The sequence below is a fragment of the Bison bison genome, unplaced genomic scaffold (genome assembly GCF_000754665.1).
Source record: "Bison bison bison isolate TAMUID 2011002044 unplaced genomic scaffold, Bison_UMD1.0 scf7180017864471, whole genome shotgun sequence".
Taxonomy (NCBI): domain Eukaryota; kingdom Metazoa; phylum Chordata; class Mammalia; order Artiodactyla; family Bovidae; genus Bison; species Bison bison.
Window position 1 is genome coordinate 5,763,843 of NW_011495032.1, and position 19,028 is coordinate 5,782,870.

Consider the following 19,028-nt stretch of genomic DNA (forward strand, 5'->3'; position numbering starts at 1 on the left):
CTAAAGGAAATCAGTCCTGAATATTCATTGGAAGGACTGATGTTGAAGCTGAAACTCCAGTACTTTGGCCACCTGCTGCGAAGAACTGACTCATTTTAAAAGACCCTGATGCTGAGAAAGATTGAATTTGGGACAAGGAGATGACAGGATGAGATGGTTGAATGGCATCACTGACTCGATGGACATGAGTTTGGGTAGACTCTGTGAGTTGGTGATGGACAGGGAGGCCTGGTGTGCTGAGGTTCATGGGGTCGCAAAGAGTCAGACACGACTAACCGACTAAATTGAGTTGAACTGAACATCCATACACATCTACACACATACATCACATCTTTATCCACTCATATGGACACTTAGATTGTTTCTGTATCTTGGCTGTTATAAATAGTTCTGCAGTGAACATTGGTTGTTCAGTTGCCAAGTTGTGTCTGACTCTTTGCAACCCCATGAACTGCAGCACTCCAGGCTTCCCTGTCCCTCACCATCTCCTGGAGTTTGCCCAAGTTCATGTCTGTTGAATCAGTGATGCCATCTAACCATCTCATCCTCTGTCTCCCCCCTTCTCCTCTGCCCTCAATCTTTCCTAGCAGCAGTCTTCTGATGAGTTGGCTGTTCACATCAGGTAGCCAAAATATTGGAGCTTCAGCTTCAGCATCAGTCCTTCCAATGAGTATTCAGGGTTGATTTCCTTTAAGATTGACTGGCTTGATCTCCTTGCTGTCCAATGGACTCTTAAGTCTTCTTCAGCTCCACAGTTTGAAAGCATTGGTTCTTCAGTGCTCTGCCTTCTTTATGGTCCAGCTCTCACATCCGTACATGACTACTGAAAAGACCATAGCCTTGATTATAAGTACCTTTGTCATCAAAGTGGTATCTTTGCTTTTTAATACACTGTCTAGGTTTGTCATAGCTTTTCTTCTAAGAAGCAATCGTCTTTTAATTTCATGGCTGCAGTCATCATCCACAGTGATTTTGGAGCCCAGGAAGAAAAATCCACCTTTTCCCCTTCTACTTGCCATGAAGTGGTGGGACCAGATGCCATGAACTTAATTTTTTTTGAATGTTGAGTCTTAAACCATCTTTTTCACTCTTCTCTTTCACCCTCATCAAGGATTTCTTTAGTTCCTCTTCTCTTTATGCCATTAAAGTGGTATCATTTGCATATCTGAGGTTGTTGATATTTCTCCTAGCAATCTTTATTCCAGCTTGTAACTCATCCAGCCCAGCATTTCGCATGATGTGCTCTGCGTATAAGTGAATAAATGGAGTGACAATAAACAACCTTGTCATACTCCTTTCCCAATTTTGAATCAGTCAGTTGTTTCATATAAGGTTCTAAATGTTGCTTCTTGCAGTGAACAGAAGGATACATAAATCTTTTTGATTCAGTGTTTTTATTTACTTTGGATAAATACCCAGAAGTGGAACTGCTGGATCATACAGTAGTTCTGTTTTTAGTTTTTTTGGGGCCCCCCATACTGTTTTCCATGATAATGGCACATATTTACATTCCCACCAACTGTGCACAGAGATTCTCTTTTCTTCACATCCTTATCAACATTTGTTATTTCTTGTCATTTTGATAATAGCCATTCTGACAGGTCTGAGATGGTATCTCATTGTGGTTTGCATTTCTCTGATAGTTAGTGATACTGAGCATCTTTTAATGTCACTGTGGGTCATGTGTATATCTTTGTAAAAATGCCTCTTCGGGTCTTCTGCCTAATTTTTTTAATCAAAATTTTTTTGTATTGTGTTATATGTTGTTTATATACTTAGATATCAACCCCTTACTGGGTATATCATTTGCGAATATCTTCTCTCATTTGGTGGGCTATCTTTTCTTTTTGTTGGTTTCCTTCACTGTGCAAAATCTTTTAATTTGATGCAGTCCCATTGTTTATTTTTGCTTTTGCTTCCCTTACCTGAGGAGACATATCCAAAAAATATTACTAAGACTGATGTCAAAAGGGGTTACTATTTGTGTTTTCTTCTTGGAGTTTTATGTTTTCAGGTATTAACATTTTTGTCTTTAATCCATTTTGAATTTATTTTTGTATATGGTGTGACAAAGTTGTCCAGTTTCATTTTCCTGCACGTAGCATCCAGTTTTCCCAACACCATTTATTGAAGAGACTATCTTTTCTCCATTGTACATTCTTTCCTTGTTGTCATAAATTAATTGACCATGTGAGCATGGGTTTATTTCTGGGCCCTCTATTCTGTTTCACTGATATTTATATCTATTTCTGTGCCAGTGCCAGACTGTTTTGGTTACTGTAGCTTTGTAATATATAGTCTGATGTCAGGTAGCCTGATACCTCTGGCTTTATTATTTCTGAAGATTGCTTTGGATATTTGGGTCTTTTGTGGTACCATACAAGTTAGATGATTATTTGCTCTAGTTCTGTGAAAAATATCTTTTATACTCCTCCCCTTTCATATTATATGTTTTTAATGTTATATTTTGCATCTTTTAATTTGTATATATCCCTTAACTAGTTGGTGTAGTTTTAGTGTTTTCCACAAGTGGCTGTACTAGTTGACATTCCCATCAACAATGCGTGAGAGTTCTCTTTTCTCCACATTCCCACCCAACATTTATTGTCTTTCTGATGCTAGCCATTCTGACAGATGTGAAGTGGTATCTCTTTGTGGTTTTGATTTGTATTTCTCTGATGATTAGTAGTATTGAGCATATTTTCATATGCATGTTGGCCATCTCCATTTCCTCTTTGGAAGCACATCTGTTCAGTTCTACTTTTTACTTGGGTTGTTTGATTTTTGTTTTGTTTTCATGTTGAATTGTAAGCGCTGTTTATGTATGTTGGATGTTAACCCCTTATTGGTCATATCATTTGCAAATATTTTCTCTCATTCAGTAGATTTTCTTTTTGTTGTTGGTTTCCTTTGCTATGCAAAAGCTTTTAAGTTTAGTTAGGTCTCATTTGGAGAAGGCAATGGCACCCCACTCGAGTACTCTTGCCTGGAAAATCCCATGGACGGAGGAGCCTGGTAGGCTCCAGTCCATGCGGTCGCTAAGAGTTGGGCACAACTGAAACGACTTAGCAGCAGCAGCAGGTCTCATTTGTTTGTTTTTATTTCATTTGTTTTAGGATATGGTTCCCAAAAAATGTTGCCATGATTTATGTCAAAGACTATTTGCTTATGTTTTCTTCTAGGAGTTTTATGGTATCCAGTCTTATATTTAAGTCTTTAATCCATTTTGAGTTTAGTTTTGTTTATGGTGTTAGAGAATTTTCTAACCTCATTTTTTAACATGTAGCTGTCCAGTTTTCCCAGCACCAGTTATTGAAGAGACTGTCTTCATTGTATATTCTTTGTTCCTTTGTCATAGATTCATGACCATAGGTGCATGCATGAGTTTATTTCTGGACTTTCCATCTTCTTCCATTGATTTCTATGTCTGTTTTTGTGCCAGTACCATACTGTTTTGATTTCTGTAGCTTTGTAGTATAGTTTGAAGTCAGGGAGCATGATTCCTTCTGCTGTTTTTCTTTTTCAAGATTGTTTGGCTGTTTAGAGTCTTTTGTATTTCTATACAAAATTTGAAATTATTTGTTCTAGTTCTGTGAAAAATGCATTGGTATTTTGATAGAGATTGCCTTGAATATGTAGATTTCTTTGGGTAATTGGTCACTTTAACAATAATAATTCTTCCAGTCTAAAAATACAGTGTATCTTTCCATATGTTTGCATCATTTTCAGTGTCTTTCATCAGTGTGTTTCAGTTTTCCAAGTACATGTCTTTCATTTTCTTAGGTAGGTTTATTCCCAGGTATTTTATTCTCTTTACTGTGATAGTAAATGGGATTGTTTTAATTTCTCTTTCTGTTAGTTTGTTGTTAGTGTATAGAAGTGGAACTGGTTTCTGAATATTAATTTTATATTTTGGTACCCTTTTTCATGATTTTCATTTCTGTGCTTACATTGCCTATCTTTTCTTGCTCTCTACTTTATCCACTGGAGCTCTTAGCATGTTAAGTAAGTTGTTTTAAACTCTCAGAATGATAATTCCAGCACTCCTTTCACATCTGGTCCTGATACATACTGTGTCTTTATATTGTTTGTTTTGCCTTTTGGTATCCCTTGTCATTTTTTCTTGATGGGCCGATCTGATATCCTGGTAAAAGATTGTTATTCAGTCACTAAGTTGTGTCTGATTCTTTGCGACCCTGTGAACTGCAGCATTCCAGGCTTCCCTATCTTTCACTATGTACTGGAGTTTGTTTTAACTCATGTCCCTTGAGTCAATGATGCCATCTAACCATCTCATCCTCTGTCACCACCTTCTCCTCCTGCCCTCAGTTTTTCCCAGCATCAAAGGTCTTTTCCAGTGAGTTGGGTCTTCACATAGCATAGCCAAAGTGTTGGAGCTTCAGCATCAGTCCTTCCAATGAATATTCAGGGTTGATTGGTAACCTTGGTAAAAGGAACTGCTGTAAATAGGCTCTTAGTAATGTAGCCATGAATTTAAAAGACGCTTACTCCTTGGAAGGAAAGTTATGACCAACCTAGATAGGATATTCAAAAGCAGAGACATTACTTTGCCAACAAAGGTCCGTCTAGTCAAGGCTATGGTTTTTCCAGTGGTCATGTATGCAAGTGAGAGTTGGACTGTGAAGAAGGCTGAGCACCGAAGAATTGATGCTTTTGAACTTTGGTGTTGGAGAAGACTCTTGAGAGTCCCTTGGAAAGCAAGGAGATCCATCCAGTCCATTGTGAAGGAGATGAGCCCTGGGATTTCTTTGGAAGGAATGATGCTAAAGCTGAAACTCCAGTACTTTGGCCGCCGCATGCGAAGAGTTGACTCATTGGAAAAGACTGTGATGCTGGGAGGGATTGGGGGCAGGAGGAGAAGGGGACGACAGAGGATGAGATGGCTGGATGGCATCACTGACTCAATGGACGTGCGTCTGAGTGAACTCCGGGAGTTGGTGATGGACAGGGAGGTCTGGCGTGCTGCGACCCATGGGGTTGCAAAGAGTCAGACACAACTGAGCGACTGAACTGAACTGAATGTAGTGATGAGGTGGGGGTTGGGTTGGGGGGAGTGGGGGGTGTAGTCTTGTGATTAGCTTTGTGTTTTTCTGAGCCTCAACCTCTGGATTGTGAGCTTCACAAGTGTTTCTTAATTTTTTCTCCCTCTTTGGGTGGGACAAGATTTCTAGAGTGGACTGAAATCGGGTATTTTCTTTCCCTGGATCATTTAAGGCTCTTGTTAACTTGTTTCCCCCCTAAATGCAGACCTTGTTAAGAGCAGAGTGCTCTGGCCTATTTCAACATGGTTTCTTTTCCCCTTTCCCTGTTGGAAACCTGAGGGTATTTTCCTCTGATATTTACTGTTGGAATTTGTTTGAGCTTCTGGAGATAAATCTTAGAATTCTGTGAGGGCCTTCCTATGACTGGGTCCTCTTGGAGTTTTTCACTCTCATAGTTAACCATGCTGAGCTTTCAACAATTCATGAAATACAGTTCAGGTTTTCCTGCCCTGGCACTGCTTCCTCTGATGGTTTCTGCTCCCAGTTCTCTTCCCTGGGAAGCTCTGATTCCCTGTACTCAGCTGTTCATATCTCAAATCTCAGAGGTAGAGTTTGCTCTGTGCTCTTCTCTTTCTTTCGGATCCAAGAAGAATTGATGATGTTTAAGTCTGTTTAGCTCTTTACTTGTTGCTGGGATGTAGTGGTGATTTCTAAGCTCTTTGCATGCAGAACAAGGAAACTACTTGTAGTTTTAAAGAATAAATAAACTATATTTTTGGTATTCTTGAAATTTTAACTTGTAATATGTGTTTTTATGTAAATTTCGGATACAAAATTGAAAAATGGATAAGTTCTCAGTAAATGTTCTGGTAAAATAGCTCAACTTAGTGTATAAATTCTAATTATTTTTTCATGACACACCAAAAACTTTTGATTTTTTAATGTATATATGTATATATATATTATTTGGTGTATATGTACATATAGTTAAATAGATATTGCTAAACATGCAATTAAAAGATTATTTTTAACTACTCTTTGGTTGATACTTTTATATTTGTTCAATATTTTAAATACTTCAATTCATTCTCTTTTTATCCAGGTTGAAAATTGTGAAAATTTCTTTTAAGTGCAAACAGTTTTTTATTCAGTTAAGAAAAGAATTGGTAAGTATTGTTCTTATTAATATAAATTGTTTATAAAGAAATAAATATTCATTACAGAACTTTTAGTGTAAATAAAAGTGTTATTAATACTATTAATAACTGCCAACTAAGTTAATTTATAGTTTGTGACAAATTATTTCTCCAGTGTTTCTGTGGTTCTGATCTGAGGTTATTCTAGATAGCTGTTCTGCTGTCTCTTGAACATAGAAACTAATTTCAGTTGTGATATTCATTGTCAGTCCCCGTATTCTATTCATAAGGTCAGTAATTGAGGATTTATATGTCCTTTTTCTTTGTACCTTTCTTTTTTTTAAACTAAATCTGTAGCACTTCCTTTTATATGTAAGTTCATTTCATTGTAGGGAATCTGAGTGTTTAGTTTTCTTTGTAGTTCATGAACGTGTAGTACATTTCCTGCCATTGTTAGAAATGGTAATGTCCTTTTTTAATATTATCAATAAATACAACATGTTGAGTTATCATAGAAAGTACAGTATTGTAAAGAGTGTCATCTTATAAATAGTTTTTATCTATTTCACTGAATTAAATTAGCCTTATCCTTTGACTGACATTATTAGAAGTCTTGACAAATTAACGCATATTTTAGGGTGTTTATATGTGTGCAAAATGTATTTGAATCAAATGCATTTTATAGAGGATCTTGATCTATTAAGTATAATTCATCATCATTTATATTCACAAAATATGGAAGTTTTTTGAAGAGAGTTTTTGAAATAAATCAGGCAGAAATTAAGTATAGTGCTTGATAGGTATATAATATACAATGTTATTATATAGAACATTACTACCACCTCAGAAGCTAGTATTATTGCTAACAGAGCTGATGCAGTAACAGTTGTTAACTCTCCCAAAAGCTGAATATTATTCTCATTTGTAGCATCATGAATTAGTTTGTCCTGTTTTGAGCTTTTAAAATATGAAATCACACAGAATGTTTTTGTCTGCCTTCTTTCCCTTAGCATTGGGAGATTCATCTGTGTTGTTACACAGAGCAGTATTTTGCTCCATTGCTATTTGGAATTCTACTCACTGAATATACTATCAATTAGTTATTCATTCTTAATTATTTTAATGGACAGTTTTGCCATTTCTGAATGTGGCTATTATGATTAATGCTGTTAATGAACACTATTGTACATGTTTAAATAAATGTTTAGAGGAATAAAATATATTAAATCATGTCTGGAAACTGGAGAACAGACATTTTATTTTACTTTTGATAATTATATTTGTAGGAGGTGATACTGAAGCCAATTTTTCCATTGGCTTCCTGTGGTACTCTTGTTATTTGTAATAATAATAATATAGTATCTAACATTTCTGGAGATCTTACTATGTGCCTGATAATGTGTATCAACTATTTTCATATCATTTAGTCTTCACAACGATTCTCTGAGGTAGTGTTAGTACATACAAAGCCAACTCATGCATAATTAAGAATTCTCTGATGATCAGTAAGTAATATTTTAACATATCATTTTCTAGCATCACTATTTAATATTTATACATGGACATTTTACTGTATTTTAGTTACAGAAAAAAATCTTCATGACCTTTTGATAGGCAAAGATTGCCTTAATAGGATGTAGAAGGAAAATGAACATTAAAGGAGAAGATCGATAATTTGGACTGTGTTAAAATTAAGAACTATGGCAAATAGCATAGAATATGTGTATAATAAACACACACACCATGTCCTTCGTTGTATATCCAAGCCAATCCAGAAATACATTAGTGACTTGAACAGACACTCCAGAGTTGAGAACAGAACTGAGAGTATCTCCTCATCCAGTACCATGAACCTCGTTAAACAGCAGAGAAATACAAATTATAACCAGAATGTGATAATTCCTCACAGCCATCAGAATAGTGTAATGAAAAGATTGGTGAACCCAGTGATTTGGGAGTATGTGGAACATTCTTTGCTTGTAGGAAGAAGTGAATATTGAGCTAATCATCTTGGGAAACTGTTGGGTGGTATCTACTAGAGGTGAGCACATGACATCTATGATCCAACAACAAAAATTCACACCTACATGCATTAGACAAAATACAGGAATATACATAGGAGCGATATTTTTACATTACCAAGCTATAAACAGTAAATGTCTGTCAAAAGTGGATAAATAAACTGTGGTCTTGTCATACAATAGAATACTGTGTAGAGTGAAAATGAGTCAGTTACTGCTTCACAATTAAATGGAGGAATATAGAAACATAATAATGAACAAAAGAAGTCAAGATACACATGAATGAGTCCATGTATGTAAAATTGAAAACAAACATAACAATCTGTGGTCATAAAGTCAGAAGGGTAGTCACCTTTACAGAGGTAATCTGGTAGAAAGGGAGGATGAAGGATACTCACAGGTGCTGCTAATGACACATTTCTGAATCAGGTTGGGAGGGTCAAAGGTTACAGTCACTGAAAATCAGAGCTCTACATTTATGACGTGTCTGCCTTGCTATAGATTAAAAAAAACTGTTTACTTAAATAGTAAAAAAATAAAACTGTTTACTTAAATAGTAATTGGTGCCAAATGTTTTAAAAGTTAAAGGAATGCTTCTGTTCTGTTGCTACTTAGTTTTAAAATGAGTTTCAAAATAGTGTTCTGAAGTGCTGAATGTTTTTATTTACTTATTTACAATCTAGACAGATTTATAAATTTAAAAATATTGTTGAAAGGTATGTTGATGTATCTTAAAGTTTAATTTGTGGGCAAGGATTATATTTTAAAATGATTATAGCTATTAAGTTTTGAAAATAGGTATATATCAAGTTTTAAATTTATTTGTGAAAGTTGCTCAGTTGTGTCCGACTCTTTGCGACCCCATGGACTCTACAGTCCATGGAATTCTCCAGGCCAGAATACTGGAGTGGCTAGCCTTTCCCTTCTCCAGGGGATCTTCCTAACCCAAGGGATCGAACCTAGGTCTCTCGCATTGCAGGCGGATTCTTTACCAGCTGAGCCACAAGGGAAGCCCTAAATTTATTTCTAACTGTACTCTAAAGTAAAAGTTCCTATGATTTGTAACATTGCCAAATAAGGTCCACATTTTGCCACCTATTTATATTACTGGTTCTCGATTGGATAAGCAGAAAAGACACAAGAAGGATTAGTGTTTGTAGGACTAGACTATTTATCTGTAAAAAATAAATGGAGCATTAGATGCTGACATTTTCATGATATTCTCTGCCTTTTGTCATTTATTACAGCATGAATCTAGAGAAACATTATTGGGATTTAACATGGTGAACTACAGAGCATGTAAAAACTTGTGGAAAGCGTGTGTAGAACATCACACATTCTTCCGTTTGGACAGACCACTTCCACCTCAAAAGAATTTTTTTGCACATTATTTTACATTAGGTTCAAAATTCCGGTACTGGTAAGTATTGCTTATGCTTTGATTCTTTACTGTTGATTTTTCCTCCCCTTAAATAAAGGTCTAGTTTATTGAACTAGAGAATCTCTTACTCATACATGCCAACTGGGTCAAAATCTCCGTGAAATGTGGCCTCCTTAATTTATATCAGCAAAAAGTTCTGTAGGTTCTCAACATATAAACAGACTTAAGAAACTTGTTCCATTGACAATTCCAGGTCATTGTTTTCTAAAGAATCAACCATATTATTTACAACCTACTCATGTTATAATTTCCATTGTATCTTTGTTAAATATTTACAAGAAAACCTTTTCATGAGGAGAATATTCAGGTGTGGCCCAGAAAAGATTTATAAACCTCAAGCATTTATAATTGCCCTATATGTAATCAGAAAAAACAAAACACAGCATGTAGTGTAGTACAGGATATACCATCAAAAATACATCTTCTTCCAAATAAGTAGTAAAAATAGCCCCAAAACTCATTATCAGCACTTAACTAGAATTAAGGAAATTGTAATCACAAAATAGGCACAGAACATTCTTAACTGGCTTGATGTTATAATTGATTCCCTGTCACCATCCTAAAAACAGTATTGGGAAAAGTAAGGTATTAGTACTTGTAAATTTAAAGGTAATTAGATTTAGATAGTGAGTATGACAATAGTTCGGAGAAGGCAATGGCACCCCACTCCAGTACTCTTGCCTGGAATATCCCATGGACCAAGGAGCCTGGTGGGCTGCAGTCCATGGGGTCGCTAAGAGTCGGACACGACTGAGCAACTTCACTTTGACTTTCACTTTCATGCATTGGAGAAGGAAATGGCAACCCACTCCAGTGTTGTTGCCTGGAGAATCCCAGGGACAGGGGAGCCTGGTGGGCTGCCGTCTCGGGTCGCACAGAGTCGGACACGACTGAAGCGACTTAGCAGCAGCAGCAACATGACAACAATTGTGACAGTCAAGGAAAAATCAAACAGTCTTATCTATTGGTGCTAAATCTTAGTAGGGACAGACGAGAGCCCCATGAGAGAGCAGTGCAGACCATAACGGTGTTCCCTCGATAAACTGCATCCCTAACCTAAAGACCACCAGGCTTGTTATACAAGAACTACACTTTTGCGGCATTTTTTATTCCCTCTCTTCTTGAAAATATGATATACACAGTAAATATATACACACCACTTCATTTAGGCAATAAAAATATTAATAGGTCATAGTAACCAGTCTTTAACCAGATTTAAACCAGACTCAGGTGAAAAAAGAAAAATCAAGTAATTTGCCCTGACTGTACCATAGAAAACAAAATCTAATCATGATGACTATAGATACAAAAGATAGTTAAGGAAACCACTTTGGGAGAAAATCATCCCTGAAACAGGATGAAATTTCTACCTGGATATTAATTTGAAAAAAAGTAAGCTCAATGGACTTCCCTGGTGGTCCAGTGGTTAAGGCTCTGTGCTTCCACTGCAGGAGGCACAGGTTCGATTCCTTGTCGAGGAACTAAGATGCTGCATGCCACGTGGTGCAGCCAAACAAAACAAAAAAGAAGGAGGCAGATTTCTCATCATGGAAATTCAAGTACTAAATAGTAAATTAAATAGTTCTTTTTGAAAAATGAGCTTAAGAACTATATAATTTAAGAAGAAAATACTGGTTCGCATGGGAGCAACACTTGCCCTTCAGGCTGTTCTTGCCCCTGGGGGAATGTGGACCTAGTCCTGGCAGATTTTACATTTTTAAAAGCTTTATTAAGATATAATTGATATACAATAAGCTACCATTTTTAAAGTTTAAAATTTTTTGTTTGGAATATATAATGTATGTACATCCATGAACCCACACCACAATTAAGACAGTAAGTATATCCACCCTGGGGTTTTCCTCATACTCTTCTGAAACGCCCTTTCTCCCACCTCTCTTTGTCTCTGTGTAGCCACTGTTGTGTTTTCTGCACCTAAATATCAGTTTGCATTTTCTAGGATTTTATATAAATTGAAGCACACATTTAAAATATTCTGTGTTTGTTATATACTCTTTTTCTCAGCATAATTATTCTGAAATTGATCCATTTTGTTGCCTGGATTGATAGTTCATTTCTTTTTGTTGCTTTCGGGCTTGGACTGTTAGGTATAAAGCTGCTGTGGACATTAGTATGGAAGGATGTGTATGGACATTTGCTTTAAGTTCCCTAGGATTGGAATGACCAAATCATATAGTAGATGTGTGTTTAACTTTCTAAGAAACTGTTGGTCGTTTTCCAAAGAACTTGCATCATTTTATGCACCTGCCAGCAGTGTTTGTGAGAGTTCCAGTTCCACCACATTCAGACCACTGCCTCCTGGTATCTTTTTGTGTGGCTAGTTTTCTGAAAAGCATATAAGTTTGGTAAGTTCAGTTTACCAGTTTTTTCTTTCATAGATCTTTCTTTTGTCATATTTAAGAAATCTTTGCCTAACCCACAGTCCGAGAGATTTATTCCTCTGTTTTTTTCTGAGTTTTATAGTTTAAACTCTTATATTTAGGTCTGTGATCCATTTGAAAGTAGTTTTTGTATATGATGTGAAGTATGGATTGAAGTTTATCTTTTTGTATATGGATATCCAGTTGTTCCAGCATTTTTTTGTTGAAAAGCTTATTCTTTCTCCACAGCATTGCCTTTGCACCTTTGCTGAAAATCAGTGTAGTCCATATTTGTGTGGACATATTTCTGGACTCTTTTTTAAATAGTGAGTCTTAGTCCAGCTTTCCCAGCAGATGAGATGTTGGGGACCATGGCAGGTCTGGGTGGCCTCACAGCCTGCTGTGCACTGAGCCCTGCACCTGCACCTCTGTCTTCGGTGCCTGTGGCTGGAGGTGCGCCCAGGGCCCATAGGACAGATGGGCACGGAGGTCGTCTGTGCTTGGGGGGCTGAGTGAGGCGAGGTTCTGGTGCCCCTCAGGGTATCGTGGGGGTGGGGTAAGGGGCCTGCACACTGCTGTGCTCTCCATCCTTTTCCAATTCTGAAGCGTCAAGAACACCATGAGGTAGCAGTTGTTCAATGGGGAGTTTGTCTACTATGAACTAGGGGCCTCCTGCTAGGGTCTCAGTTCTTGGCTGGTCCCAGAACATGAGGTTGCCTTATGTGTGACAGCAGCAGGTACAGTTATGGGCAGGAAAGGAAGGACAGTGACTTTTAGCCTGTGAAGATAGGCAAGAATGGTCAGCCATCAACGACCCATCTGTGGGTCCAGCTCAGTCCTGTGCGGCTGCTCAGTGGAGTAGTCCTGCGCATGTGGCTTTTGTCACTCCAGGAGTTACTTCAGGACAGAAGTACTCTGCGGTCCTGAGTTTCCCACCCAAAATGGGTGTCCTGCTACGGAGTCCAGGGCCCCATCCTCAGCTTCTCAGGAGAGTGCACCAGCGTGGAGCCAGAGGGGCTTGCCCAACTCACACAGCACTGGACACGCACAGCCAGCCTTCTCACAGTGGTGCCGCAGAGTCGGAGAAAGTCACAGCCTTGGGAATGTCCTCCAATGAAAAAGAATCTGCAGGCTTAGGAAAATAATTTTGTGTGGAATGATGCTATGTTGAAAAACAGTTCTGTGTGTCTTTCCCCCCTTGGTGTGGGTCACCAGGGCTGAGGCAGCAGGTGTATTTACAGAAGTATAACCAGAGATTGCCTGGAATCCAGAAACTCAAGGTCACAGCATATGTGGTGAAGAGGACAAGAGGAGTTGGGGTGCCATTCGTGTTGGTGGCAGGCAGGTGCACCCAAGACAGTGGTGTTCCACCGCTGGTGGCCACAGCCCATTTGGGGTCCTAATCCTGAAATCCTCCAGCCAAGTGGTCAGGGAGCTGCAAAATCTTCTGGGCCAGCCGAGCCTACAATCCTAAGATGTTCTTCACTGTGTTTTGATCATCTCCCCCGGACCCATGGGGAGAAATCTAGATGAGACTTAAGAATTAGTGTTGAGAACTTGAGTCTTATAGTTAAAACCTTGAAACACAGTGTTTTCAGCACAGGGTGTTTAAGTGAATGGAAGGATTTTAGTGCCTTTTTCTAGGAGGGTGTCTCTATATTGGCAAAACTAGAGAATAAATGGGTGTTAAATAAACAGTCTTAAATCCAGTAGTATTTGTCTTCTACCTTTGTTCTTTTTAAAAGTTGTTTGCATTTCCATCTGAATTTTAGAATTAGCTGATCAGTTTCTACAAAAAACACTTCTGGAAATCTAATTGGAGTTGTGCTGAAACTATAGATCAGTTTCAGGAAAATTGACATGGTATTGAGTTTTCTGAGTCATGGAACATGGTATCTTTTTATTTAAATCTTATTCCTCTGTTTGTAGTTTTCAGTATATAGCTTTTTCACATCTTTGTCAAATGTATCCTTAATTATTTCATGTTGCTGATGCTATTAGAAGTTGTCTTACTATGTTTTAATTTCAGATTGTTCATCACAGTTAGAAATGCAATTTTTTTTTATGTTGCTCTTGGATTTTCTTAAACTTTGCTTTACCTTGTGTCTTCTAGGAGCTTTTAAAAACTCTTTTCCAGCAGATTTTCTTCCTGGAGGATGAAGACAGTTTTAATTCTTCCTTTCCAGTTTGATCTTTTTTCAAATTATTTGTTTTATTTTTGGCTGTGCTGGGTCTTTATTGCTGCATGCAGGCTTTCTCTGTGTTCGGGCTTCTCGTTGCAGAGTTCAGGCTCTAGGGCATGTAAGCTTCAGTAGTTGTGGCACATGGGCTCAGTAGTTGTGACTTGTGGGTTCTAGAATGTGGGCTCAGTAGTTTGGCACACCATCTTGATCTTTCTGGACCAGTGATTGAATAGGTGTCCCCTGCATTGGCAGGTGGATTCTTAACCATTGGACTGCCAGGGTAGTGGTGATCTTTTTTATTTCTTTTTCTTTACTGATAGCTCCAGTATAGTGTTGAGTAGAAGTGGTGAAAGCAGATATCATGTCTTGTTCCTTATCTTAGTGGGGGACACTCAGTCTTTCATTCTTAAGTGTGCTATTGGTTTTGGGCTTTCACAGATGCTGTATATCAGGCACGTTAAGGAAGTTCCTCTATTTCTCATTTGTGGTAAGTTTTTATTAGGATTAGATGTTAATTTTTGTCAAAAGCTTTTTCTGCACCTATTACAATGATCATATGGGTTTTCTTTTTATTTATGTGCTGAATTATATTGATTGAATTTTCAAGTGGTAAAGTAACCCTACATTTCTGAAAGAAACCCCACTTAGTTATGATCTGTTATACTTTTTATATATTATTTTATTCAGTTTGCTTGCATTTAGTTTAGAATGTTTGCATCTATGTCCATGAAGGATATTTCTCTTCAGTTTTCTTGTAATATTGTTGTCAGATTTAGTGTCAGGGTAATTTTGGCGTCATTGAATGAGTTGGGAAGTATTGCTTCATTTTCAGTCTTCTAAAAGAGTCTCTGTAGTAATATTATTTCCCTTTAAATATTTGATAGAATTTTCCTGTTCTGTTCTACTAATGCAGAAGTGTGATATACAGGAGGCTTTTGAACAGCACATTTTTTTCTTTAACACAAATGAAAGCAGTTCAGGTTTTCTCTTTCTTCCTAGGTGAGCTTTGACAGTTCATGTTTTTTCAAGGAATTTGTTTTGTCTAAGTTCTTTAATATTTTGGCATAAAAGTTGCAATATTTCTCTATTATATTTTCAATATCTCTAGAATCTACTACTGTCATTTCTCTCATTCTTGTTATTGATAATTTGTCATTATCCCTTATTAGTCTTGTTAGAAGTTTATCACTTTAGATTAAATATTTTTAAACATTGTAAATGCTAAATAAAACCTTGCTTCAAGTTTATATGTAGCTTATGGGCCACCCTTTGTCTACAAAGTCTTAAAGGAAAAAAATAAGCAGAAAATATTACACTTAACCAGGTTCCCATTCAGAACAAGGGCCAGTAGATAGGCATTATCACATATACAAAACCTCAGGGAATATAACATCTCTGACCTCATTTTGAAAAAAAAATTTTTTTTAATGGTAAGTTTAAGTCATCCAAGAGAAATCAAAATGACTCTAGAATAATCTTGATGAGCTAATTAAGAATAAAGATTAAAATCTTTAAATATGGAACCAATCCTTACCAACTATGATAATTAAAACTATAGCATAGTATTAAAATATTATGAACTTCCTTGGTGGTACAGTGGATAAGAATCCACCTGCCAATGCAGAGGACACAGGTTCTATTTCTGGTCCAGGAAGATTCCACATGCAAACAAATAAAGTCCAAGCACCACAGCTACTGAACCCTTGCTCCAGAGTCCACGAGCCGCAGCTACTGAGGCCCCATGCTGTAAGTGCATGTGCCTAGAGCCTGTGCTTCGCAATGAGAGACACCCCCACACTGAGCAGCCTGTGCTCCACAGTGAAGATAGCCCCTGCTCACCGCAGCTAGAGAAAGCCCATGTGCAGCAACGAAGACCCAGTGCAAACCCCCCATAAAATATATGTTGTAAACTTTGACAAAGTACAAGCAATATTAAAACTAAGAAGGCAAGAGAAAGCAGGGACTAGTGAACTATGAGAATGCATATTAACAATTAAATGTTAATATGCTAAGTTTTTAAGCTTTTCCCTGGCCTTTTTATTCTCCTTTTCCTTTTTTTTTTTTTTTTTAAATAATGAATGGTAGCATTTTTCTTTCCTTTAATTCAAAGGAAATCCATTTAATATTTTTATTGTGACGTATATAGCATAGTGACATTGTAATAGCATTATGTCCATATTTATAGCCTTTCCTATGTATGTACAGAGTTTCAGAATGATTTTTGCCTACTTATAATGGGGTTTATTTCTTAGGGGTATGGCTGTGGCTAAATCTGTTTACTTTTTTGTTGTGCTTGTATATATTGTTTGCATCACGTAAAATAAACCTGTATTCTTTCACCAACTGGTATTTTCTCATTGTTCTAAAGACAAGTATCTTACTGTCAGAAGTTATTGTTCTTAGATTATGGTATAGTTTTTCACTGTGTTCTAATTATAATAACCCTTATAGAATAATATTATGGATAATATGATATATAAACAATTTCTCCCTCATATTTTAATTTAATCTTTATATATTTTTATTATGAAATTCAATTTGTTAATTAAGCCTTTTGAGTAGTGGTGTCCCATTTGAATCCTCTTCACCAGAAAAGTACCATATCAGTCAGGAATACAGAAAGCCTTTTTGATTTTTCAAATAAAAACAATTATGGCAGCTGGTTACACAGATGTTAGAAAGACTGAAAAATCCAAAAGGGAAGGGGGCTTTTGGAGAAGCAAACAAGAAGAATGAGTAATGCCTAAGGATTTGAAGCTTGTGTCACTCATAGGCTATAGAGCCCACAAATCTAGACCTGCTGCTACACTGTTGAGCACTGTAGGTTGCTTCTGAACCTGCCAGGGAGGTGCCGCTTTGACTGCGGATGGCACCATCCACAGGGTTCTGTTTCTTTGTGTGTTCTATCCCAGCAACTCCAGCATTTGACAGTCCTCAGCTTCTGACTTGCTCCACTTTCTGGTCTCCAACCAGAAAAAAACAGAACCTAACAGAAAGCCAGCTTGCAGAGGAACCTCCAGCCTCCCGCAGAGCTGAGCTGAGCAGAGAAGGACTGGATTGAGGCCTCTGGCAGCTCAGTTAACATGGAGTTAAATGAGTGTATAAGTAAACCGTGTATGTCTATAGTTATAAAAGTTAGGTTTTATTTTTCTAGTCCTTAAGAACTTTAAAAGACATATCCAATATGTCTTTAATCACCTAAATGATTAATAGTATTGTAAATGATATAGGAATGGCAGCAGGACAAATGTTTGTCTGGACACAGTCCTACGCCTAATGGATACACATTAGATAAATGCTTTTTTCCCTCCCTCATAACAAGCAGTGGTTAGGAATACTAGGGGGGCTTCCCCGGTTTTCAGCGGTAAAGAATTCGCCTGCAATTCAGGAGTCACAGGAGATGCAGGTTTGATCTGCGGGTTAGAAGATCCCCTGGACCAGGGCATGGGCAACCCACTCCTGAATTCTTGCCTGGAGAATGCCATGGACAAAGGAACCTGGCGGGCTACAGTTCATAGGGTTGCAAAAAGTCAGACACTACTGAAGTGACTTAGGACGTAGCATGTACACAGGAATACTAGAACTATTGTCATAGTTAAAATGTTGAAATATTATGAAGACTGAGGGATGGAATTTGGAATATCGGAGGATTTAGTACTTCCTCTATCAACTTCCTCATACACATACCCTTATTATCTCTGTTCCAAAATATTCAGGGCATTATTGTCCTTGTTCTAGTGTGGAAATACAAAGCAATAGTGAACCTAAATCTGTTACCTTGTTCACAGTTGGAAGTATAGTTTATCCTTAGAGGAAATATATTTTCTCAAGAAACATCAATTTATCTAAATTTTAAAATCATGATAATTTTTCTGACTTTTCCATTAAAACTTCAACAAACATGCCATTCTGTTCACATTTATCTATACTTGTCTGTAGAAGATGATCTTAAAATTGCTTGCTTAGCTTTGGAAATCTGTATTTGGCTGCTTTTGTATATATTAAATTTCTATATGTAAATGGTTTTTTATTTGGTATTCTAGACATTTATGTTTATTCACTTAGGTATGTTACATGTCAGGTAACGGGTTTTCTGAGAACCGAGTTTTTAATAAATTTTCTATGAACTGTTGGAGTACCACAGAGGAATCTAAATTCTCATACATAAATGGTGTGCTTGGAGACAGATCAGCTCCAAGACAGTACCCAACTCCCAACCACATTCTGTCCTTTGTTCCTTCTCTGATAAAAATTTCTGGAGTTGCCTATATCTGGACATGAAGAGATTTGAGGATATATCTATGATCATTATCAGTAGATTAGGAAGAAAAGCTTCCCAGGGAAAGAGCAGTTAGTTTTTGAAGATGTCCACATGTATCAGGCCCTTGATTGTGCTCTGTTGTGCTGTGCTAAGTCACTTCAGTTGTAGTAGTAGTAAAGACACTAGCCAAACCGCAGAACTGGGGAGTGAGGGCAGGGCTTATATGAGCTGGGACAGAGCAGCCTATTTCTGAGTCTAGAGGGAGTGCCTTTCCAGGGCATAGCAGAGAGGGTTTCCTCTCACACAAAATTACTTCTTTCACACTAACTTCCAAATGAAAGAGTACCTGAAAACAGTGTCTTTGGAACAAGTCCTTGTTCATTAATGGAAGAACTGTAATTAAGTTTCATCCATCCAGATTGAAGTGGAGTATAGTCCATTCTTTTTACCCTCTGCTCTGTTTTCTCCACTAGAAATATCGTCTCATGTAATTGTAATCTCATCATGTTGTGTATTGTCATTTTATCTTGTGGTTCTCTTTAAGGTTTTCTTATTGTACATATTTATATATATGTACACATATATATATGTACACATATATG

The 19,028-nt window shown here is 37.2% G+C and overlaps 1 protein-coding gene across 5 annotated transcripts in view; it reads left to right on the forward strand.

Annotated features, from left to right (window-relative positions):
* Nucleotides 1–19,028, forward strand: part of PTPN4 (protein tyrosine phosphatase, non-receptor type 4 (megakaryocyte)) — a 212,308-nt gene that overhangs the window by 130,083 nt on the left and 63,197 nt on the right. For all 5 annotated transcript variants that reach the window (XM_010860800.1, XM_010860797.1, XM_010860801.1 and 2 more), the window contains 2 exons: nt 6,106–6,169; nt 9,408–9,580. In XM_010860800.1, coding sequence (XP_010859102.1) covers nt 6,106–6,169; nt 9,408–9,580 — 237 coding nt within the window. The remainder of the gene's footprint in view (nt 1–6,105; nt 6,170–9,407; nt 9,581–19,028) is intronic.